The sequence below is a fragment of the Schistocerca americana genome, chromosome 1 (genome assembly GCF_021461395.2).
Source record: "Schistocerca americana isolate TAMUIC-IGC-003095 chromosome 1, iqSchAmer2.1, whole genome shotgun sequence".
NCBI lineage: Eukaryota > Metazoa > Arthropoda > Insecta > Orthoptera > Acrididae > Schistocerca > Schistocerca americana.
Genome location: NC_060119.1, coordinates 648,226,687 through 648,251,692, shown reverse-complemented (window position 1 = coordinate 648,251,692; position 25,006 = coordinate 648,226,687). Strand labels below are relative to the sequence as shown.

At 37.7% G+C, this 25,006-nt stretch overlaps 1 protein-coding gene across 9 annotated transcripts in view; it reads right to left on the bottom strand.

Moving 5' to 3' along the window:
• Positions 1-359: 359 nt before the first annotated feature.
• LOC124607975 (N-alpha-acetyltransferase 80-like) overlaps positions 360-25,006 on the bottom strand; it is a 144,790-nt gene continuing 120,143 nt past the window's right edge. For 8 of the 9 annotated variants that reach the window (XM_047139955.1, XM_047139950.1, XM_047139948.1 and 5 more), the window contains 2 exons: positions 1,056-1,131; positions 360-979 (listed from right to left, as the gene is read on the bottom strand). In XM_047139955.1, the coding sequence (XP_046995911.1) occupies positions 592-979; positions 1,056-1,131 (464 nt within the window). In that variant the 3' untranslated portion in view covers positions 360-591. Of the gene's footprint in view, positions 980-1,055; positions 1,132-12,772; positions 13,008-25,006 lie in introns of those variants that run through there. The other variant, XM_047139954.1, reaches the window with a different exon arrangement.

Genomic DNA, 25,006 nt, shown 5'->3' with positions numbered 1-25,006 from the left:
AAGAAAAGTATTTCTGAAAATGAGAAATTTGTTAATGTCAAATATACATTTAAGTGTTTGGAAGTCTTTTCTGAAGGTATTTGTATGGAGTGTAGCTATGTATGAAAGTGAAATTGGACGATAAAACAGTTTAGATAAAAAGAGAATAGAAGCTTTTAAGATGTGGTGCTCCACAAGAATCTTGAAGATTATATGGGTAGATCACATAAGTGATGGTGAGGTACTGAATAGAATTGGAGAAACAAGAAATTTGTGGCACAACTGAGACAAAATGGATCACCAGTTTAGTATTTGATGGAAGTGAGTGTGTGTGTGTGTGTGTGGGGGGGGGGGGGGGGGGGGGGGGGAGGGGAGGGTATAGTAGGAGGAGACCAAAAGATGTATACAGTAAGCAGATTCAGAAGGATGTTAGTTGCAACAGTTATTTGGAGATGAAGAGGCTCGCACAGGACAGAATAGCATGGAGATCTGCATCAGCAGTGCTTTAACATTATGAAAATACAAGATTTGTAAAAATAGTAAATTATTGTATGTTGTCATGTATACCTGGACCTCACAATAAACATTTTAAGTTTCTTATTGTAACACATATTAAAGTACTTTTTTCATAAAAGTCTTTCTTTGTTTCTGTGTCGGTGCCAAAGGTAATGACTGTGGTGGTGGTGGTGGTGGTGGTGGTGGTGGAGGAGGAGGAGGAGGAGGAGGAGGAGTAGGGGGCGGTAGTTGACATGGCAGTAGTGAAGTAGCTTCATGCTGTAGTGGCACAGTATCTTTTGTTAGAGTTCTGCTGTCTAATGGTGAAACTTCGTTTTGCAGTTCTAGGTCACTGAGCATGTTGTTGTGGACCATAGTATGTGATGAATTCCACTTTGCTATAGGACAGCCATAAACTGAAACTGGAGCACATTCTGTGTATCCAAGTTTCAGGTAGAAACCTTGTTGGTCGATAGTTGATAAATAGACTGTATGAAGACCGAGCCTGGAACAGAGCAAACATATATTTTAAAAATATTTCATTGTGTTTTACAAATAAGACGTTTTTGTTCTAAGCTTACTTTTGAGCTTCATTCTCTGATGCATTCATGAGTGCCTTGCCGAGACCTTGTTTGCGATACGATGGATGAATAACAACTGAAACAAAACAAAATACCACTATAAGTCTTATATGCCATCCCTATGAAGCCCATCTAAGATGTTGATAAAAAGAGAGAGCACTTTTTAGAGCTCATTCTTCAGCATAATTCTCAGCATAAGCCTAAAAGGTTTCTAAGTCAGTAACATATAATGATAATGCATTTTACTTAAATTGTCTGAATCAGTACTAATATTTATGCTTTATTCATAATGTAAAACTTGCTCTCTTCCATTCAAGCCATGGAACTGACTTACGCTGCAATAAATGACTGCTCCATTTTTACATTTATTTGTTATCCCTCTTTAAGCATATTGATACGTGTGAAATAGATATGGTACAATAATATCAATGCACATGTTCGCAAGTGTGCGGGTGCCGACCCCCCCTCCCCCCTCCCCCCCCCCCCCCCCCCCCCCCCCTCCACACATACACAGATATATACATTCACCTCAGAAAGATGTGATACTCTGCAGTCAGCCATTACTATTAATGAATCAAACTAAAATTTGTCTGCCACATGACACATTCTTTACATACAACATAAATAAACAATAGTAACTCTTATGCATCAGCTTTTGTGTGATCTAACTTTCTAGTGTAGCTTCATTCCGCTACTAGCACTACTATTTTCAAACTGCTGTCTTGGTGTGTGTGTGTGTGTGTGTGTGTGTGTGTGTGTGTGTGTGTGTGTGTGTGTGTGTGTGTGTGTAGAAACTCGTACCTTGCATGGGACATCTCTTGTGCCACTTATTTTACCCACGGGGGCTCTGTTGTCAAGGCACCTTCAAGCATACCCAAAGCAGGGGAACAGCATGTAACAATACACATAACTTGAAATGGAAGGTGAGTGGGGAGTGGGCCATCTGGCCTCACACATTCACCCTGCAAGTGAATAAGAGGCCAGTCCTTCAACATGAAGGCACATGGGAGGAGAGGTTTTCCAGTTATTGGGAGCTCCAATGTTAGGCCTGTTATGGAGCCACTTATAGTGAAATAGCATCCAGGACAGGAAAGAAGTCCGATGTGTGCTTGGTATGTCTGCTGGCTTGCCCCACCTGAGATGTTGAGTATTCTCTACCCGTGGCTGTCAAGGGTGTAGTCATCTTCAAGTTGTGGCTCATGTTGGGACCAATGATGGCTCTCATTTGGTTTCTGAGACACTGTCTGCCTGTAAAAGTGGCTGGCAAAAGTGGTAAAGATTGTTGGCCTCATTTGTATGGTGTGAGCAGAGCTTACACTGTACAGTATTGTACCCAGAATTGATAAGGTAACTTTGGTTGGGAGGTGAGTAGAGAACATCAACCAGAGGCTCCGTCGATCCTGAGACTCCCTTAGCTATAGTTTTTGGACCTGAATTATGAGGTGGAGAAGTGTAGGATTCTTCTTTATAAGTTCAGCAGTGCACTATATAAAGAAAATTACTCATGTAAGTATTGAAGTCGTTGTTGTTGTTGTTGTTGTTGTTGTCTTCAGTCCAGAAACTGGTTCGATGCAGCTCTCAATGCTACTCTATCCTGTGCAAGGTTTTTCATTTCCCAGTACCTACTGCAACCTACATCCTTCTGAATCTGTTTGGTGTATTCCTCTCTTGGTCTCCCTCTATGATTTTTACCCTCCACACTGCCCTCCAGTACTAAATTGGTGATGCCTCAGAACATGTCCTACCAACCAATCCCTTCTTCTAGTCAAGTTGTGCCACAAATTTCTCTTCTCCCCAATTCTATTCAATACCTCCTCATTAGTTATGTGATCTACCCATCTAACCTTCAGCATTCTTCTGTAGCACCACATTTCGAAAGCTTCTATTCTCTTCTTGTCCAAACTATTTATTGTCCATGTTTCATTTCCATACATTGCTACACACCATACAAATACTTTCAGAAGCGACTTACTGACACTTCAATCTATACTCGACATTAACAAATTTCTCTTCTTCAGAAACACTTTCCTTGCCATTGCCAGTCTACATTTTATATCTTCTCTACTCTGACCATCAAGAGTTATTTTGCTCCCCAAATAGCAAAACTCGTTTACTACTTTAAGTGTCTCATTTCCTAATCTAATTCCCTCAGCATCACCTGACTTAATTCGACTACATTCCATTATTCTCGTTTTGCTTTTGTTGATGTTCATCTTATATCCTCCTTTCAAGATGGTATCCATTCCGTTCAACTGCTCTTCCAAGTCCTTTGCTGTCTCTGACAGAATTACAATGTCATCGGCGAACCTCAAAGTTTTTATTTCTTCTCCGTGGTACTTAATACCTACTCCGAATTTTTCTTTTGTTTCCTTTACTGCTTGCTCAATATATAGATTGAATAACATCGGGGATAGGCTACAACCCTGTCTCACTCCCTTCCCAACCACTGCTTCCCTTTTGTGTCCCTCGACTCTTATAACTGCCATCTGGTTTCTGTACAAATTGTAAATAGCCTTTCGCTCCCTGTATTTTACCCCTGCCACCTTCAGAATTTGAAAGAGAGTACTCCAGTCAACATTGTCAAAAGCTTTCTCTAAGTCTACAAATACTAGAAACATAGGTTTGGCTTTCCTTAATCTATCTTCTAAGATAAGTCGTAGGGTCAGTATTGCCTCAAGTGTTCCAATATTTCTGTGAAATCCAAACTGATCTTCCCCAAGGTCGGCTTCTACCAGTTTTTCCATTCGTCTGTAAAGAATTCGCTTTAGTATTTTGCAGCTGTGACTTATTAAACTGATAGTTCGGTAATTTTCACATCTGTCAACACCTGCTTTCTTTGGGTTTGGAATTACTATATTCTTCTTGAGGGTATTTCGCCTGCCTCATACATCTTGCTCACCAGATGGTAAAGTTTTGTCAAGACTGGCTCTCTCAAGGCTATCAGTAGTTCTAATGGAATGTTGTCTATTCCCGGGGGCCTTGTTTCGACTTAGGTCTTTCAGTGTTCTGTCAAACTCTTCACGCAGTATCATATCTCCCATTTCATCTTCATCTACATCCTCTTCCATTTCCCTAATATTGTCCTCAAGCACATCGCACTTGTATAGACCCTCTATATACTCCTTCCACCTTCCTTCTTTGCTTAGAACTGTGTTTCCGTCTGAGCTCTTGATATTCATACAAGTGGTTCTCTTTTCTTCAAAGGTGTCTTTAATTTTCCCGTAGGCAGTATCTATCTTATCCCTAGTGAGATAAGCCTCTACGTCCTTACATTTGTCCTCTAGCCATGCCTGCTTAGCTATTTTGCACTTCCTGTTGATCTCATTTCTGAGACATTTGTATTCCTTTTTGCCTGCTTCATTTACTGCATTTTTATATTTTCTTCTTTCATCAATTAAATTCATATTTCTTCTGTTACCCAAGGATTTCTACTAACCTTCGTCTTTTTACCTACTTGATCCTTTGCTGCCTTCACTACTTCATCCCTCAAAGCTACCCATTCTGCTTCTACTGTATTTCTTTACCCCATTCCTGTCAATTGTTCCCTTATGCTCTGCTTGAAACCCTGTACAACTTCTGGTTTAGTCAGTTTATCCAGGTCCCATCTCCTTAAATTCTCACCTTTTGCAGTGTCTTCAGTTTTAATCTACATTTCATAACCAATAGATTTTGGTGATAGTCCACATCTGCCCTTGGAAATGTCTTACAGTTTAAAACCTGGTTCCTAAATCTCTGTCTTACCATTATATAATCTATCTGAAACCTTCCAGTATCTCCAGGCCTCTTCCATGTATACAACCTTCTTTCATGATTCTTGAACCATGTGTTAGCTATGATTAAGTTAAACTCTGTGCAAAATCCTACCAGGCGGCTTCCTCTTTCATTTCTTCCCCCCAATCCATATTCACCTACTACGTTTCCTTCTCTCCCGTTTCCTACTATCAAATTCTAGTCACCCATGACTATTAAATTTTCGTCTCTCTTCACTATCTGAATAATTTCTTTCATCTCATCACACATTTCATCAATTTCTTCATCATCTCCAGAGCTAGTTGGCATATAAACTTGTACTACTGTGGTAGGCGTGGGCTTCGTGTCTATCTTGGTCACAATAATGTGTTCACTATGCTGTTTGTAGTAGCTTACCTGTACTCCTATTTTTTTTATTCATTGTTAAACCTATTCCTGCACTACCCCTATTTCATTTTGTATTTATAACCCTGTATTCACCTGACCAAAAGTCTTGTTCCTCCTGCCACCGAACTTCACTAATTCCCACTATATCTAACTTTAACCTATCCATTATTGAAGTCATCTGAAGTGAAATCAACATCAGAGAAAGCATTTTTGCTGTCATCTATCTATGGACCTGACAGAAGATCCTAAGAAGTGCGTACACTCTGTGACCATAATGGCATCGAAATAGTGCATGACACAGATACAACCAAAACACTAAACATATTTTTCCAAAACAGTTTCCCTGAGAAATTCACATCGAACAAATGTCAAAATGATATGAACTGAAACAAGTGACTATGGGATAGAAAAGCAACTGAGAAAGCGCAACAGAGGACAAACCACTGTATCTGACAGGGTACCAATAAGATTCTACATAGTGTGTGCAAAAGAACTTGCTCTTCTTCTAACAGCAGCGAACTGTATGTTTCTAGAGGAGCAAAGCATTCCTAATGATTGGAACAAAGGTCAGTTCATTACTTTTATCTAGAAGGGTTGTCAAATAGACACACAAAACTACAGACTTATATCGCTGACCTCAGGCTGTTGTAGAATCTTGGCCCATGTTTTACTCTCACATTATAATAACATTTATGGAGACTGAAAATCTTCTCTGTAGGAATCAACCTGGATTCTGTAAACAGTGATAATGTGAAACCCAGATCACACTACTCATCCACACGACCATGAAAACAGTATATACTGGCACCCAGATTAATGCTGTATTCCTTGACCTCCGGAAAGCATTTGATATTGTTCCACAGTGCCATCTAATGAACAAAATGTGAGTGTACAGAATATAAGATTGGGGTGAAGTGTGTCTAGCAAACAGGATACAGCAGGTCATTCTCAATAGAGAGAAATCTTCACACATAAAAGTAAATGTAGTTGCACACCAGTGTAGTGTTACTGAACCATTACTTTTCACAAAATACATAAACCACTTAGTGGATAACATCAGAAATTCCATGAGGATTTTAGCAGATAGTGGTGTATACAGAGAAATCACAACACTAGAAAACTGTAGTGAAATATAGGAAGAACTGCAGAGGATCAACGCTTGGTGCAGGAATTGGCAATTGACCTTCGACATAAACAAATGCAACATATTGTGTAAATAGGCAGAAAGAACCTGTGTTTTATGATTGCGTAACAATCAAGGGAAGAATGACATCCATAAAATATCAAGGAGTATGCATACAGAGTGGCTTAAAGTGGAATGACCACGTAAAACTAATTGCAGGTAAGGCAGATGCCAGACTGAGATTCATTGGAGCAATCTTCAAGAAATGTAGTCGACCCACAAAGAAGGTAGCTTATAAAAACCCCGTTCGACAAGTACTTGAATACTGCTCATCACTGTGTGACTTGTGCCACACAGGATCGATAGAGGAAGTAGAAAAGATCCAAAGAAGAGCAGTGCATTTTGGTACAGGTTCATTTAGTAAGTGTAAAAGTGTCACAGAGATGCTCAGCCATCTCCAGTGGCAGACACTGCAAGAGAGGCACTTCGTATCATGGTGTGGTTTACTGTTAAAGTTCCAAGAGTGTACATTCCTAGAAGACTTAATTGACATACTGCTTCCTCCTAGGTATATACCACAAAAGACCATGAATGCACGATTATAGAGATTTGAGCTTACATTGCAGGCTTAACAGCAACTGTTCTTCCCGCAAACCATTTGTCAGTGACATTGGTACACAAAGTACCCTCTACCACACACTGTAGTAGTTTGCAGAGTATTGATGTAGATGTAGACTACTTCTACCCAGCTGGATCTTGATAACATCACATGCAGCTTTACATTTGTTTTGGGCAGGGCTAGTTTAAGGTCCAAGTGGCCACTTGGGACACCAGGCTGAGAGGGTTCCTAGAAGCAGCCATGTACAAAATTTGTATACAGGGTGTGTCATAATTAGTAGTGAAAATTGACATGGGTGAAAGTAAACAATAATAGAAGTAAAAATGTTCTGTTAAACAGGGTCTGTAAATAATTTATTGGCGAGATACTTGTGAATGTGTGATTACGATGCAACATTGACTTCAGTATCAAATTTTGTCATACTGAATATAAATGTAAACTTTTTCACAAAGTCTCTGCCTAATTCAGTTCAAATTTTCATCCATGGTCTAACTTAACACAAATACCGTACTGCTTCAGCACATTACATTATACAGTTTACATTCCACTCGTATCATTGAAGTTCCATGTATTGTACTCTGTCTGGATGCAATACTGCACTCAGTCATAATTTCCTTCAAACATCCTTGGATGATACTGTTTATCTTGACAAGACTGTATTGCTCCATTTCTTCAACTGTATCAAGGAGAGTGCTGTACACTTCATTTTAAGCCTTTCAGACCCTCTGACTACAATTGTGTAACTTTTACATTATCTTAGCCGCAACAGATGTATTTTTTCCCAATGGAAACCTGAGGTACACATTTGTGAATGTTCAGCATTTTCATAATGTTCAAGTGCTCCCAACTGTTGAGCATCACTATGAAAATATCAGCAAGTCAGTGCAGCAGTGCACAGCAGCTTGTGGCAGTGTGCAGCAGTCCGTGACCACCAGAATACACAGATGTGGTTGGTTCACTGTATAATTGGTTATTTTTATTGTTATTTTGAATGGTAATCATTGAATGATCATTTTCTATTTATTGCAATAGAAAGTATTTTGTAATTGGCTATTATAGTCCATGAAATGAAGATAAGTGAATAAAGTATGTTTTAAAAATGGGTACATATTTTTGTACAAACCTTGCATTTAAAATCATTAATAAATCACTTACGAGCTTTGATACGTAAAAAAAATTTCTTTCCTGTGTGTGTGAGACAGAGAGAGAGAGAGCGAGCGCGCATCAGGTCTGAAAGCGTTGACCCCAATACAGAGGGTGGAAGTAAGGTAACTTTAGAGGTTGAGATTCAGGATGTGCTTATCAATAGGTAATAAGAGCTTCAGCTTTCTATACCATATTCATGATCTGCACATTCAGGACAGTGGAAAACTAAAAGTTGCATACATGACTTTTGAGAGTGTCTTAAATGATGGTGATGAATGTGACCTTAATGGGACGTAAATGAACAATGAAGTTTTGATCTTAATTCCCATTCTTCCAACTGGAAGTTCTCCACAAAGCACAGTTTTCTTCTTCCTCTACGAGTTAAACTCTCCAACTTCTCAAAATGGCCATTCACATGGCTTCAAGTCATCATCTGTTTTGCTTTGTCATTTCCCCTGATTCTGCATCTCGCCAACAAATGCTTCACATTATTGATTCATATAAACATTTTTTTTTTATTTTTACTGTTTCCAGAAAGTAGAATACATCTTGAGTTGCTTGATTCAGAAGCATTGCACTAATAGTTTGTTTACGTACAGTCTGTGCACATTAAAGTTAATTGAAAGATATATTTTATTGTGAATAAGTTAAGTAACTGATAGTGCTGTTAAATGAGTGCTTGAGTTCTTGTTTTAAGCTGAAATAATTAACTTTTTACGTTATATCACATGCAATGGCCCAGAGATCACCAGTGTGATATGTGGTTTATTCATCTCATTACATACAATTTCAAATCATTTGATTTGATGTACAGGAGACATGTCAAGGTTTACGAAAGAAACTTTTTTCACTTTTTTAAGAGAAATGTTTACATTATATTTTACATTTCTAAGTTACAGCTACACATGTACATAAAATAATACATGTAATACAATCCCTGTGCTCAGACTGTGAAGCTGTCCTCAATGAATTCATCGACAGAATAATAACACTTTTCCACCAGAAGAGTAAAGAGCAATCTTTTCAGTGAACCAATCTCCATTTTAAATATATTACTGCCTTTTATTTTATTGAACATTTTTAACCCCATATACTCTGGCGTTTGGGCATAAAGTTTTAAACAATGTGTTGGAAGTTTGAAGTTATCTCTGTGGCGAGTGCTGTAGTTGTGGTCAAAACGGAAAGTGTCTAGTGTATGTTGCTTTCTATATAGGAACACCACCATCTCATACATGTAAAGTGAGGGGATAGATAGCATTTTTAAATTTTTTAATAGTGGTCAACAGGGTCCCGTGTTTTTGCAACACACGTTTCTAATTACTTTCTTTTGTAATACTAGGAGCCTAGTGACATTTGCTGAATTTCCCCAGAAGATTATGCCATAACGAATAACTGAGTCAAAGTAGCAGTGATAAACTATCTTTCTGGTATTCATGTTTGTGGCACCTGACAAAATACACATTGCAAATGCTAAGTTGTTCAGTTTATTTGCTAAGTAATCTATGTGTACCTTCCAATTCAAATTTTTTTCAAGATTTAGGCCTAAGAACTTCCTGTGGTTTGCTTCTGTGATATCCTGATCATTGCAAGTTATCTTCATTTCACTCCTTTCTACTGATTTAGCTTCAAATTGCATCATTTTGGTTTTAGTTACATTTAGTTTTAGTCCATTTTGATAGAACCTAGATTCAAGTTTTTCTAAAGTATTTTTGGCTTTTTCTGGAATATTTTCACGTACCTCATTTTCAATTAGAACTGATGTATCATCAGCAAATAAGACTGAATGAACATCAATAGCAAGTGGTAGGTCATTTATGTAAAAAAGAAACAGATGGGGACCCAATATCGAACCTTGTGGGGACTCCTTGGGGAACTGTTTTCCAGTCTGATGAATAATTGGTTCCATTTGAAGTTAAAATTATTCTTTGTTTCCTACCTGACAGGTAAGAGCTAAACCATTTTAAAGCAGTGTCCCTGATTCCATACATCTGTAATTTGTGGAGGAGTAATGCATGGTTCACTGAATCGAAGCTTTAGTCAGATCACAGAATATACCTGTGACCTTTCTACCTTTATCTAATGTGGAGCATATTTTTTGGATGAACTCATTTATAGCATTCACAGTGCTTTTACCCTGTTGGAATCCGAACTGGTTTTTAAAAATTATATCATTTACAGTAAGAAAGTTATTAATTTGTTTTGCTGCAATCTTTTCAAACACTTTAGAGAAGACCAGCAAGAGTGAATAGCGTGGTAGTTCCCCATATCTTCTGTCAATCCTTTCTTGAATAGAGGTTTGATCTCACCATATTTCAATACATCTGGAAAGCATCCCTGTTCAAAAGATTTTATAATAGTTGACAGTGGTTGAGAAACAATATCGTACACATACTTGATTACAGATGATGTTATTTCATCCCACCCATGTGATGTTTTGTTTTTTAGAGACAATATTTCCTTTTCCACATCCCTTTGGGTGATTTTTTCAAATTGTTTAAAAGATGTGTTCTGGCTGTTTTCCAAATTTGTGATGCCCTGATAGAATGTCATATCCAAATCCGATCTTACTACATTTAGGAAGAATTCATTGAAACAACTTGACATCTGAACAGGGTTTACTATAATTTCATTTTCATGTCTAATTTTTAAAATCTTGTGAATTTTTACTTTGGCTCCTAATTCAGACTGAACAACTGACCACACTGTTTTTGTCTTATTTCTGTGTTCTCGTATGAATTTATTATTTGCCATTTTTTTAGCTGCCACTACAACTTTCCTAAATACAGCTTTATACTGTTTGACATAAGCAACAAAATCTGGATTTCTGTTTGATTTTAACTCATTGTGGAGCTCTCTCTTTCTGGCACTAGAAATTTTTATTCCTGTTGTAATCCATTTGAGTTTACCATTAACCTTCTTTTGCTTATATCTACGAGGAAATGATTCATTAAATACCTCTAAGAAACAATCTAAGAATTTGTATAGTTTATCGAGCTTGAACTATTGTAGTCTACAGGCCAGCTTATTATACTTAATTTACTGCAGAATAAATCCATTTTACTTTTACTGAGATCCCTTTTTATACACGCTTCTGGAGGCTTTAGGTTATTTGCTTTTGGGAGCTCAATAAACAGAGCTGAGTGATCTGAAATACCCAAGTCTAAGCAGTATTTGTGCTTATTTCCACTGTCAAATTTATAATTAGTAATAATATTATCAATGCAGGTCACTGATCTGCTGTTTTCCCTAGTGCATTCAGAAAAATTTAGCTCGAAACCAGATTTCTGAATTAAGTCACGAAATTTTGTGGAATCATTGCTTTCAACTAGCACATTTAAGTTGAAGTCTGCTGCTATAACAACTTTTTTCTTACTTTCTTTCTGGAGTTTTCCCAGGAGGCATTCGAATTTGGCTAAAAACTGTGTGTGTGTGTGTGTGTGTGTGTGTGTGTGTGTGTGAACAATGTGGCATTATATTATTTACAAAAAAGGTATTGTATACCAGGTGTACCAGGAGTAAATCTAATGATTGTCTCTAACTAGAAGTCTGTAAATGTATATGTATACGAATTAGCTTATTGTAAATTGGTCTAAACTTGTAAATACTTTGAGATGTCCTATATCCTTGTAAAAAGAGATCTACAGAAGAATAAAGGTAGTACTACTACTACTACTTCAGTGTTAATCTATGGGTCTACCTTTTTCTGCTTGTAAATAACAAAAATCTATGTAGTGTTCAGTGCTTTAATTCTATTTTTAATGTATAATCTGTGTTGTAGTGTGTGATAAGTGTGGATGTTGCTGTTGAGTAACCAGACAATGAGTGGTGGAGTGGTATGGGCATACTGTGGATTGGAGTTCCACTGGGACAATTGCAATGGGGAACTGAATGGGAAACTCGACAATGCTTTCCCATGGAACTGTGGGCTCTGCAAAACAGACAAGATAATCGCTGAACATGAGGAAAACATTTGTGTCCTTCAGGCTGAATTTGAACCCTCAACATTTGAACAAGATAGGTAGAAGAAAGAAAAAGATTGTGGGAAATGGGTAAAGATAACATGCAATGGGAGAAAGGGTAACAGCTCTTCAACTTTTTCATCTACATTTGAACTTACAGTGTCGAATATCTTTGACTTGTTTCCTGAAGTACAAGGAAAAGAGCCTAATCCAGCTGTAGTTCACAGTAGGGTGTACTAGACTTTTAGTGTAGGTCAGTAGCAAAAGAGAGTAGGAAGAAATGATTCTTGCTGCTAGATAGTAGCTGTGGGAGGAGTATAGGCCAGATGGTACAGGGAAAATTAGGAACAGGGTACCAGGCCACAAGTATTGTGAAACCAATTGCTAGCCTCAGCCAGGTGTCCGAGGACACAGGGAACTTGTGTAAAGATTTTGACAAAGAATATGAGCAGGGTGTATACCCCCTGGAAAATCCAAGAAAAACCCAGGAATTTTTTCATCTAGGAGAAAACCGAAAATTTTTGGAATTCCAAGAATTTTTCATTGTTTTAGTTTGTTAAATTTTTGTAATTTTGACTGGTAAGAACTGATACGCAAACAAAGAATGTTACTGTATCCCGCTACTGCAGAGTAATATTGCAGCTATAAAACATAAAAGAGAGAAACAACCAAAATAAAATTTAAGTAGCAAAGGAAATGGGCCATTAGCAAAACACAGTGCTCACTCAAGCACCTGCCTGCACATGCGCAGTTGAGTCACGTATGAAAAATACCATCTCCCACTTCTGGATACTTGAAGTGTGTCTGCTGGCTGTTAGCTGTATCGGCAGTAGCAGGAAGCAGCCAGATGCTAATCGGAAATTTTTTTCTGGTGCGCCCAAGGTGCCAGATCCGCAAGAACCAGCCTGAGTTGTGGTGGGGAGGGGGGTAATCTCCAAGTGATCCATGTTCATGGTTAGTGATCTCGCTGTTTCTTCTTCATTTACAGCTCTCACATAAAATGAAAACAAAACAGGTTTATGTGGCCGGCAGCTATCAAGTGAATTAAATAACATTCATATAATTACAAAGGCTACAATATGTAATTAGTTGCAGTTTTTTTTAATTTTATTTCCATGTTTTTAAGTTACTTTTGTTGGTTTGCTAAAGAAATTTGGCTTTAATTAATCTTTTCTGCTGAGGCAGTCAATTTATTTGAAACATAGTGTTTCATTCCACATTATTGGCTAGTTTCAACTGTTCATTGAATTTCAAATGCACATTTTCATCTTCTGCCACATATGACCTTATGCCATAATAATAGAACCAAACATGAGATAATACATTACTGGTACTCCTAGAAAATTTACATTCCAAAACCTGCACTGAAAGCTTAATATCGGGTTGAGGCCCACTTAATTGTGAATCTGGACATACGAATGTGCACTTAAGCCAAATTAAGCAGTTTAGTATGGTTTACGAAATTCCGATGCTCATGAAATATCCTCTGATTCCTGTTTTTTTTTTTTTTTTTTTTTTTTTATTTCTTTTTTTTTTATTTATTTTTTTTATGGCGTAATGTAAGATCTCTTCATGCTTTACACATATGAACATATGGACTTCCTACATCATCATAGCGGTGCATGCACAGTAACACCTGTTTTATGGAGCTCTGTGAGAACTGCTGAAAAAAACCTATTTCTAGCAGGTCGCAGGAAAGTATTGAAAATGATGGATGAAAAATGTTACTTTAAAAGCAAAATTCCTTTTAAGCAATATAGATTAAGTTATGTGTGAGAATGTGCAATGAATTTCTTAAATTAGAAAGCGTTTGACTCTTGTTTAAAACTTAATACTTTGAGGACCAGCCACTTAGCAGATTTTAGAGCTGTTTTATATCATTATTTTAAGGATTGATAAGTTTTACAATTCCAAAGGAAAATATCTGTAACTTAACATGGAAAAAGCGTATTTTAATCTGGGAATTTTGTTTCCTTGTCTGCATATATACTATGATGAGGTTATCATAGTACGTGAAGCCAGGAACAGCCTGGCTAAAGACAGAAATTGCAGCAATAGGGGATGACCTGAATGAAACAGGAGTAGCAACCAAAACACAAAAATGTGTGTTTTGTGGGGTTCCTGTAGCGCCATGACCAGCCCTGGATTAACACTGCTTTGAGATGTGTGAACACTGAGTTGAGCTGGCTGCTGTTACTGAAATGGAATCTCATATGAATGCAATGCCTGCTGCTACAGTTGGCAGATGGGATTATATTAGACACAGCTTACACCTTACTAAGATAGGAGAAAGATACGTTGCCTCAGCTTCTTGCAGAAAATGTGTGGTGGACCACCATTACATAAAGAAAGTTCCCTGTGGGTACTGATGTCAGAGGCATAACTTTTTCAGGTTAGAATCTGGATACTGGCATGCTGTTAAAATAACAGAGGAGCCCAACGCAATGCTTAAGAATGCACAGAAAAGTCAGATTAACTTGTTTCATCAAAATATCATAGGAATGAGTAAAAAGGTAGAAGAGCTTCTTAATTGTTTGGAAAATTTAGGAAGCTCTGAAAGATAGATGTCCTGTGCTTATATGAGAACCACAAAACCACAGCATTACATAAGTTAAATATAAAACATAACACTCTAGCATCTTATTCATGTGGAACTAATATGGGAAAAGGAGAATTTGTTCTATATATTAAGACAGAACACATGTTCAAAAACACTGAGCTATGTAGATTTACAAGTGATCAGCACATAGAAGTGTGCACTTGTGAATTAATACTGAAAAATAGTTCACTTTTAACTGTATATAGATCTCTACTGGGAAATTTTGAACTTTTTATCAGGAATTTGGATTCCCTACAATGCTAACTGTCAGATAACAGCAAGCAGTTAATAGTCTGTGATGATTTCAATGTAGTTTTACTACAGGATTCAGATAGGAAAAACAATCTGGAAACCTTACATGGATACTCCAAGTCAATCTCACCAATTAACTTTCCAACATGGGTGGGTAAAGATACTAGGACACTAATTGATAATGGTTTTTTTTTATGGTGCTCAAAGCAAGAAACTCATTGTATGTCCTCTAATAAATATTTGATCATGATGCACAGTTAGTTAGGATAAAGAAGACATTATCTTAGTGTATTGATACTCCTCAGCAAAAACCAGTTAGAATAATTAATGACTCCAGAACAAATGTTTCTAGAAAGAGTTTACAAGAAATGACTTCAGATGAAATTTGTAGTGAACCAAATGCTGGCATAAAATTTAATCTATTCCATGATAAACTCATATAGTTATTTGAAAATAGCTTTCCACAGAAGCTAATCAGAAAGGACATTCAACAGCCATGTAATAAACCATGGTTCACTACTGAGATTAAGGTATCTTGCAAAAACTTTGTAACTACTGGAAGGAGAAAGTAGAGATCCTGCTGTAATTGCATACTACAACAACTACTCAAAAGTACTAAGAAGAAAAGTTATTAAAAAATCAAGCAACATGCACATTATGTCAGAAATCAGTAATTTCAACAACAGATTTAAGGCTATAGGGAATGTACTGAAATGAGGAACAGGACAACCATCCACAGAATAGGATAACATCATTATTGAATTAAACAGAAGGGCTATAAAAGATGAGTCACAGGTAGCAAATATGTTTAATAACAATTTATCAAATATAGTAGAAGATACAGGGACCAAACTGTTCAAAGGAAACATCACAGCTGTATGTTGAAAAAGCAACCCTCTTAAACTTCAGTCATATGAATATATCACCAACGTCTCCTTCTGAAAGTAAGAGAATTATATGTTGTCTCAAAAATGAAAACTCTTACAGATTTGATGGTGTTTCCAATAGAGTAATAAGGATTTGTTCCCATGTAATAAGCCCTGTTTTAACTGAAATATATACTGCATCACTCGAGGAGAGATTGGAACACCTCTATAAGAAAGAGGTCAATAACTACCAACCCATTTCACTACTGATATCATCTGTCAGAATTTTTGAGAAGGTGATGTATTCTAGAATAGCATCTGACCTGAGCAACAATAATATCCTCAGTAAACCACAGTTTGCATTCCAGAAACGTTGCTCTACTGAAGAGATCATTTAAAGGTTCATTCATCAAATTTTATATGCCTTAAATAATAAAATAGTACCAGTTGGTATCTTCTGTGACCTAACTAAGGCATTTGACTGTGTGAATCACAATTTTCAATTAGATAAATGAAGATTTTATGGGATTGATGGTAGAGGTAAACAGGGGATAACGTCATATCTAATCAAAAGAGAACAGAATTAGTGTCAACAAAAGTAGTCCAATGACATTTTTTTGACTGGGGAGGAATTATGTATGGAGTTCCAAAAGGCTCAATTTTATTTTATGTCTGCTATTGTTCATCATATATGTAAACAATATTCCATCTAACATATAACAAGCAGAATTAGTCACTTTTATCGATGACATTAGCATTGTAATCAATCCAAACACATAAACAGCAACAGAAGAAATGGTAAATAATGTTCTTAAAAGTATAATTAACTGGTTTTCTGTGAATGGTCTCACTCCCAGTTTAAAAACTATATAACATATTCAGTTGTGTTCATCTTGAGGTACTACACCAGTGATAGGTGTAACACATGATGAGGAAATAAGCAGGGTGGAAGTGTCCATTCTGATGAGAATTTAAACTGGAAAAAGCACATTTTGGAACTCCTAGAACAACGTAGTTCTATAACATTTGCACTTGCAATCATTGTGAATCTTGGGAAGGGACAAATCAGTAAGTTGACATATTTTCATTCAACAATGTCATATGAATAATGTTCTTGGGTAACTAATTTTTAAGAAAGAAAGTCTTCATTGCTCAAAAACATGCTGTAAGAATAATATGTGGTGCTCACACACAATCATCTTGTAGACATCTGTTTAAGGAGTTAAGCATTTTGAGAACTGCTTCACAGTATATTTATTCTCTCATGAAGTTTACTGGAAATAATCCACTGCAGTTCAAAAGGAACAATGATGTACATAATTTCAATACCAGAAGGAAAAATGACATTCATTATGCTACACTAAGAATGTCTTTAGCACAAAAAGGGCTGCACAATGGCGCAACCAAAATTGTTATCCTTGCTCAGTGATATAAAATGTCTGACAGACAGCAAAGTGGGAAATCAACTGAAATAGTTTTCCCTTGACAAGTTCTTCTATTTCTTCGAAGTAATTCCATTACTGTAATGTGTATAAGGTGATGGGTAGGAATTACTAAGTCACATTGTTGTAAATGATCAAATGATCTGCTTATAGGCATATTTACAAAATAATTTGTGATGTTAATATAAAATGACCCATTTCACATCATTAAGATTTATTATGTGAATGATCCATGGGATATGAAAGTAACTATTTAATTAATCTTAACCTTTATGACCAAAGGATGGAATTCGAATTATTGATTGCTTGTTTAGCTTTTGTTTTCCTGTGCCTCATTTTTTATTTACTGGACCCTTATTTGAGGATCAAACTCCCAGATATTTATACTTTTGACATTCCTCAACAGTTTTTGCATCTATGGCAATATAATGGCTCATTTTCTTGTATTACAAAAACAATTATACTGACATTTTTCTGAAAACCTTTGTAAGCTGACCTTACCTATATCTGCAAATTGTAGTGAAATAAGTTTTTCAAAATGCAAGTTTATAAAGACATATCTTAATCAAGACTTTCTCAAGACAGCTTGTGTGGCCTGACAACTTCAGCTCTGAAAAGCGAAATCTTAAAGTAAATTGACTGAGATCCTATTTCTTATGATTTTGCTAAGTTAAAGGCTAAAAAAAATTCAATATATTTTTTTGTCCAAGGGACAAATTGTAGTACATATTCGGAACAACTGTGGGAATTATACAAGACTTAATTAATAGAATATTTCTCTTATTTCAAACAACAATATGTGTTTTCCTTTGTAGTTGTATTTATCATTTTTCAGTTACCTGCATCAAAAATTTTGTAAAATTTAGCTACTTATTGGTGAGTTTTCCTCACATGTCACACTCAACTTAAGCGATGAAACAATGTCCTATGTTTAACATGTCAATATAAAATTAGATATTTCTTATATTTGTGTCTCACTTTTTTCAATGGAAAGTTACACAAATTGTAAATTATACAAATAAAAAGTTCTATTATACACACATCAAAAAAAGTTTTGCATCGCTCGGTTCTCAGAGTTCCGGAACCTGTACAGAAAATTGGAATAGAGATCAACATAAACATCATTTCTGCCCTTTTTATTGCTCATGAAAACCATACATTGCATGGTGTACCACCATACAGAGACCTTCAGTGGTGGTGGTCCAGATTGCCATACACACCAGTACGATGCATGCCTGTACTGCACTGTATGGTTTTGTAGTTGCAATGATGGACCTCGCCATGGACGTTAGGAGTGAAGTTGCACATCGTGCAGCCTATTGTGCACAGCTTGAGTCGTAACACAACGTCCTGTGGCTGCACGAAAAGCATTATTCAACATGGTGGCATTGCTGTCAGGGTTCCTCTGAGCCATAATCCGTCATAGGTACTGGTCATCCACTGCAGTAGTAGCCCTTGGGTAGCCTGAGTGATGCATGTCATCGACAGTTCCTGTCTTTCTGTATCTCCTCCACGTCCAAACAACATCGCTTTGATTTACTCCAAACACCTGGACACTTCCCTTGCTGAGAGCCCTTCCCGGTATAAAGTAACAATGCGGATGCAATCAAACTGTGGTATTGACCATCCAGGCGTGGTTGAACTACAGACAACATGAGCCATGAACTCTCAAGGAAGTTTATGATTGGTCAATAAGTAGTAAGGTGACATTGAACATAAAGAAAACTAATGGCATGAATTTCAGTTTGTAGAGGAAAATGACAATGTTAAATTAAATGCAGATGGCACCTCTATAGACTGTGTAACAAACGCAAAATTTCTAGGAATGAATATTGATTCTCAGTTGAAGTGGTGTGAACACATAAAGGTACAGGGCTATTACAAATGATTGAAGCGATTTCATAAATTCACTGTAGCTCCGTTCATTGACATATGGTCACGACACACTACAGATACGTAGAAAAACTCACAAAGTTTTGTTCGGCTGAGGCCGCACTTCAGGTTTCTGCCGCCGGAGTGCTCGAGAGCGCAGTGAGACAAACTGGCGACAGGAGCCGAGAAAGCGTATGTCGTGCTTGAAATGCACTCACATCAGTCAATCATAACAGTGCAACGACACTTCAGGACGAAGTTCAACAAAGATCCACCAACTGCTAACTCCATTCGGCAATGGTATGCGCAGTTTAAAGCTTCTGGATGCCTCTGTAAGGGGAAATCAATGGGTCGGCCTGCAGTGAGCGAAGAAACGGTTGAACGCGTGCGGGCAAGTTTCACGCGTAGCCCGCGGAATTCGACGAATAAAGCAAGCAGGGAGCTAAACGTACCACAGCCGACGGTTTGGAAAATCTTACGGAAAAGGCTAAAGCAGGAGCATTTCTTAAACAGGAGATTGGAAAACCGATGGATCGGTCGTGGTGGAGATCATGATCAACAATTCATGTCATGGCCTTCACGCTCTCCCGACTTAACCCCATGCAATTTCTTTTGTGGGGTTATGTGAAAGATTCAGTGGTTAAACCTCCTCTACCAAGAAACGTGCCAGAACTGCGAGCTTGAATCAACGATGCTTTCGAACTCATTGATGGGGACATGCTGCGCCGAGTGTGGGAGGAACTTGATTATTGGCTTGATGTCTGCCGAATCATTAAAGGGGCACATATCGAACATTTGTGAATGCCTAAAAAAACTTTTTGAGTTTTTGTATGTGTGTGCAAAGCATTGTGAAAATGTCTCAAATAATAAAGTTATTGTAGAGCTGTGAAATCGCTTCAATCATTTGTAATAACCCTGTACTTGCAAACAGAATGTCAGCAGCATGTTATGCCCTTAGAATCCTATCACCAGTGTGTAACATACAGTGTCTTTTACTTAAATATTATTCATATGTACACTCAATTCTTAGCTAGGGAATTCTTTTTTGGGGGACAAATGCACAAAATATGAACACAATTTTCAAACTCCAGAAAAGAGCCATAAGAATAATAACCAAAAATACTAGTTGAGCTCATTGTAATTATCTGTTCAGAACACTGGGAATTTTAACTGCTCCATGTGAATACATTTACCAGTCAGTTGCACACATAAAAAATAATGTTGGTAATTACTGCACAAGCACCTCTGTCCATGACCATGCAACAAGAGATAGACTCAACTTACATTTACCAAGAAAAAATAAACATAAAACTCAAAACAGCATTTTCTACCAAAGAATAAAACTGTACAATAAATTACCAAAAGAGATTAAAGAAATTGCCAAAATACACTTATTTAAAAAGGCAGCTAAAAAGTACCTGTTATGCAATACATTTTATACATTGAAGGATTACTTAGCTGAAACAGAGTAGGAGTTTGATAAAAAATGTCATACAAATAAATAATAATAATAATGATCATAAAATATCCAACATTCCACAGAACACCTTCACTTTATGTTTTTTCCTTCTTTTTTTCCTTTCTAGAAATACTTACCCCCAAGCTATGCATAGCACAATACTAACACCTCTTCCTCTTTCTGAGCTCAACATTTCATTTCACTCATTATGGAGGGATGCTGACTCAGTTTTTCAGGATAGCAAATGGGAAGTTGCAATACAGAAAATGGCCCAGAGATCACCAGTGTGTGTGTGTGTGTGTGTGTGTGTGTTGTGAGTGAAGTGTTATGAAACAATGTGTGTATAGTGTGTGGAGTGACTGATAGTCAGATATGAGTGAACAATGTGGCATTACATTATTTAATACATTATTTCTAAAAAAAGTATTGTGTACCAGGAGTAAATCTAATAATTGTCTCTAACTAGAAGTCTGTAAATATATGTGTATACAGATTAGCTTATTTTAAATTGATCTAAATTTGTAAATACTTTGACATCTCCTATATCCTTGTAAAAAGAGATCTACAGATGAATAAAGCTACTACTACTACTACTAAAACTACTTCCTTCCTGGTGGAATGACTGGAACTGATCGGTGTGTGTGTGTGTGTGTGTGTGTGTGTGTGTGTGTGTGTGTATGTGTGTTTAATTTTGCAGTCAGTTTAATAGACAGCACATTTTTAATGAAGCTGGATCAATTCAATATGCCTAGTTGCTTGTGCTTACACTAAAAGCTTTTAATTATCACAGGAATTACATTAAATGAAAATGAATTGTTCTTCAATATTTAACACAGGAAGAAGAGTCACTAATTTAATTCTTTACAGAGAAATGTCTATGTAGTACTTATTGTAAACAAAAAAACAATTTTGACATTCACTATATTTAGATTTACTTTTTATAATTTAAAGATCTTACCAAGAGCTCAAGGGAAAGAGGGAGGGAGGAGGTTGAGTACGGAGGAGGAGGGCAAATGATATGTCACATATACGGAAAAGTGTTCTTGAACCGGGCCCGGTGTTTGGAACTATTGTAACTTCCATTGCCATGAATTTAGCTAATCTGATTTTCATCCTACATTTGCTTTTTAACTTTATGTAATTGGTCTTCTGTGCATAACTTTTTTGCAGCTGTCATAAGGGATCATCTAGAATTCTAAGCCCTTACAGTTCAAGTGTGAACCACTGATGCTCTTTTCTGACAGTCTCCCTCTCTCTTTCCCTTTTCAAACCTTAAGGGAGCAGGTTTTAACCATATCTGAGAGTATATTTATAAATGCATGCTCAAGATCAACCTTAAGGGAGCAGGTTTTAACCATATCTGAGAGTATATTTATAAATGCATGCTCAAGATCAACTTTTTAAAGAATGTGATTCCATTTTGTCTCCTTTAGCTGTGTCTTGTAACTGTCAATTTCTCATCATTGAGAAACATAGTATTTTTCATTTCACTATAATGTAATGCAGACTGGTAAGTTTTTAATTTTAATGCTATGCCCTTATGATGTGTTGTTCCATCAAAGGAGAATTTTCTTTTTTAACTGTGGACATGTTCTACAATACTGCAACAGGTACTGATACTTGACAGTAGTTTTGCAATAACTGAGGTCAATGTTTCACTGAAGTTATTTCTGGTTGTTGGGGTGGAGTGGGTAGATGGGGAAAGAGGCGGGAGGCGTAGGGAGAGGGTGGCAGTGGTTGGCTAATGGCTCTGAGGGAGGCGGCAGCTAGGAATGCAGGAGGGAGGGGTGGCAGGTGCATGGGCTAGGCATAATGTGTACTGATGTCAGGGCCAGTGGGGAGCCTTCTGCCAGCTCATTTGCTGCACTTTTATATTTTCTTCTTTCATCAGTTACATTCAGTATCTCGTGTGTTACTCGAGGATTTCTGCTGGCCCTTAGCTTTTCTCTTATTTTATTCTCTGTTGCCTTCAGTGTTTCATTTCATTTCTAAAAGCTGTCCATTCTTCTTCTATTGTATTCCATTTCCTTGTTTCATCCAATTGTTGCCTAATGCTATCTTTGAAACTCTAAACCACAGGTTCTTTCAATTTATCCAGATCCTACCTCCATAGTTTCCTACCTTTATGCAATTTCTTCAGCTTTAATCTGCAGTTCATAATCAGTAAATTATGGTTAGTCCATATCTAGCCCTGGAAATGTTTTGCAGTTTAAAATTTGGTTTTAAAATCACCATATTACCATTATGTGATCTATCTTGATACCTGTTAATGTCTCCTGTACTGTTCCATGCACAAAACTTGCTTATATGAGTCTTTTCAAGAGGGTGCTGCTGCTGATGAGTCCCATACTTCTTTACAGAGCGTAGGGGAACGATGCGGGAGACCCGCGCCGCCTTACTAGGCAAGGTCCTAGTGGAGGTGATTTGCCATTGCCTTCCTCCGACCGTAATGGGGATGAATGATGATGATGAAGACGACACAACAACACCCATTCATCTCGAGGCAGGAAAAATCCCTGACCCCGCCGGGAATCGAACCCGGGACCCCATGCTCGGGAAGGGAGAACGCTACCGCGAGACCACGAGCTGCGGACATTCAACCATTAAAGAATCTAAGTAACCTTTTTTGTGTATGTTCCATTCCAGAACTAAGTGTTGCTATTTCCAAATGAAATGGTACAGTACCCTGCTTCTGCAGTAAACTTAACATGTAGAGTTTGCTGATTGTTACTGTAAGACCCTACCTTGTGATGATTATTATTCCCGCCACTGCAGCAGTATGTGCATGAGAAATGATAGTATTACAGTTTGAGAAAGTAGTTCCAAGGAGTGATTATAAGACCCCTTTGGTTTCCTGAGTGCTGAGTCAGGCCAAATCGTTCACATACACTCTTGAAGTATTTGATGGATGACTGCAGTTCTTCAGGTGTGTTAGCTGGAGGAGCAGAATCATGTACATATTGCAACTCTGTTGACAGTGTAATTTATCATTCTCTTTCAAGCAATGGCTAGCTTGATTAAAAATTCCTCTATCGAAATGCAATTTAATGTTCTGACTGTTGTTTGTAGACTGTGTCTCTTAGAGCAGGGCTACCAATTATAGGGCAAAGACTGTGGATACTTCTACGTGGGTACTAGCACACTGCCGTATTTTAAGGCTTTTCATAACTGAAAGTTTTTGTTGATTTCATTGCTTGCATAACACTTCCATAAGTCCTATAAAATGTATAGGGAAGCCAAAATATCTTGAAACCATCCATGTAGCATTTAAAGGCATGCTTTCTAAGGCCTGTTTTGGGTCATGTAGCACTGAGAACAGATGTTTATGCCTGCAGACAGATAGATCAGGGTTGGAATGACACATATCTTTCACTTCTCAGAAATAGTCAACATCATATTTGTTATGGTGCCGAGTTGGCACTGCCACAACACGCATGATGGCTATAATGTACAAATCAGGGAAAGCAACATTCACACTCTCTGTAGTAGCCACACGGTATTTCCAAGTACAGCCCCAGACCACTAGGAGGCACAATAAGAGCTACAGATCACCAGGTACCTCGCGAGGCAATAGCAAGAAGTCGCTGGCCACACCTACATCCAGTCACAAGTTAAAAGGGGGCAGCAAGTCTCTTCTGGAGAATAGCTACTGAGGGACCACTGCAGACAGTTGCCATTGATGAGGGTTGGCTGATTCATATGCCAACTGCTTGCAGTCCCTTAATTATGCTCTTTTTGATGTGCCATTGATGATGACAGTGTGATGTTGAGAAGTTGGCTTCTGCGTTGGAAAGCAGCTCTTTGAGTGTTGGTCATTTCAGTGTTTAGTTCCAGCTCCAGGGAGTTGCCTGAAGCCAAATCCACAGAATTGTACACACATCAAAAAAAGTTTTGCATCACCCCGGTCCCCAGGGGGTGAAGATAGACGTTGACCGTGGATATTGTATCGCAGACATAGTCCCTTTGACTGTTCAGAGATGTCACTAAACCCTACCAAGGATATAACAACCATGAGCAGCACCTATTAGACAGAGGCGGTCCGACAGCCAATCAATTCCAGTCATTCCATCACGAAGGAGGTACACAGCTTGTATTGTCTTGTCACCAGGATGGTGAATACCGCAGTTCGATTGCATCCGCATTGTTACTTTGTGCCAGGAAGGGCTCTTAATAAGGGAAGTCTCCAGGTGTCTTGGAGTGAACCAAAGCAATGTTGTTTGGACATGGAGGAGATACAGAGAGACAGGAACTGTCAATGACATGCCTCGCTCAGGCCAGCCAAGGGCTACTACTGCAGTGGATTCACTACCTATGGATTATGGCTCAGAATATCCCTGACAGCAATGCCATCATGTAGAATAATGCTTTGTGTGCAGCCACAGGATGTTGTGTTACAACTCAAACTGTTCACAATAGGCTGCACAATGCGCAACTTCATTCCTGACGTCCACAGTGAGGTCCATCTTTGCAATCACGT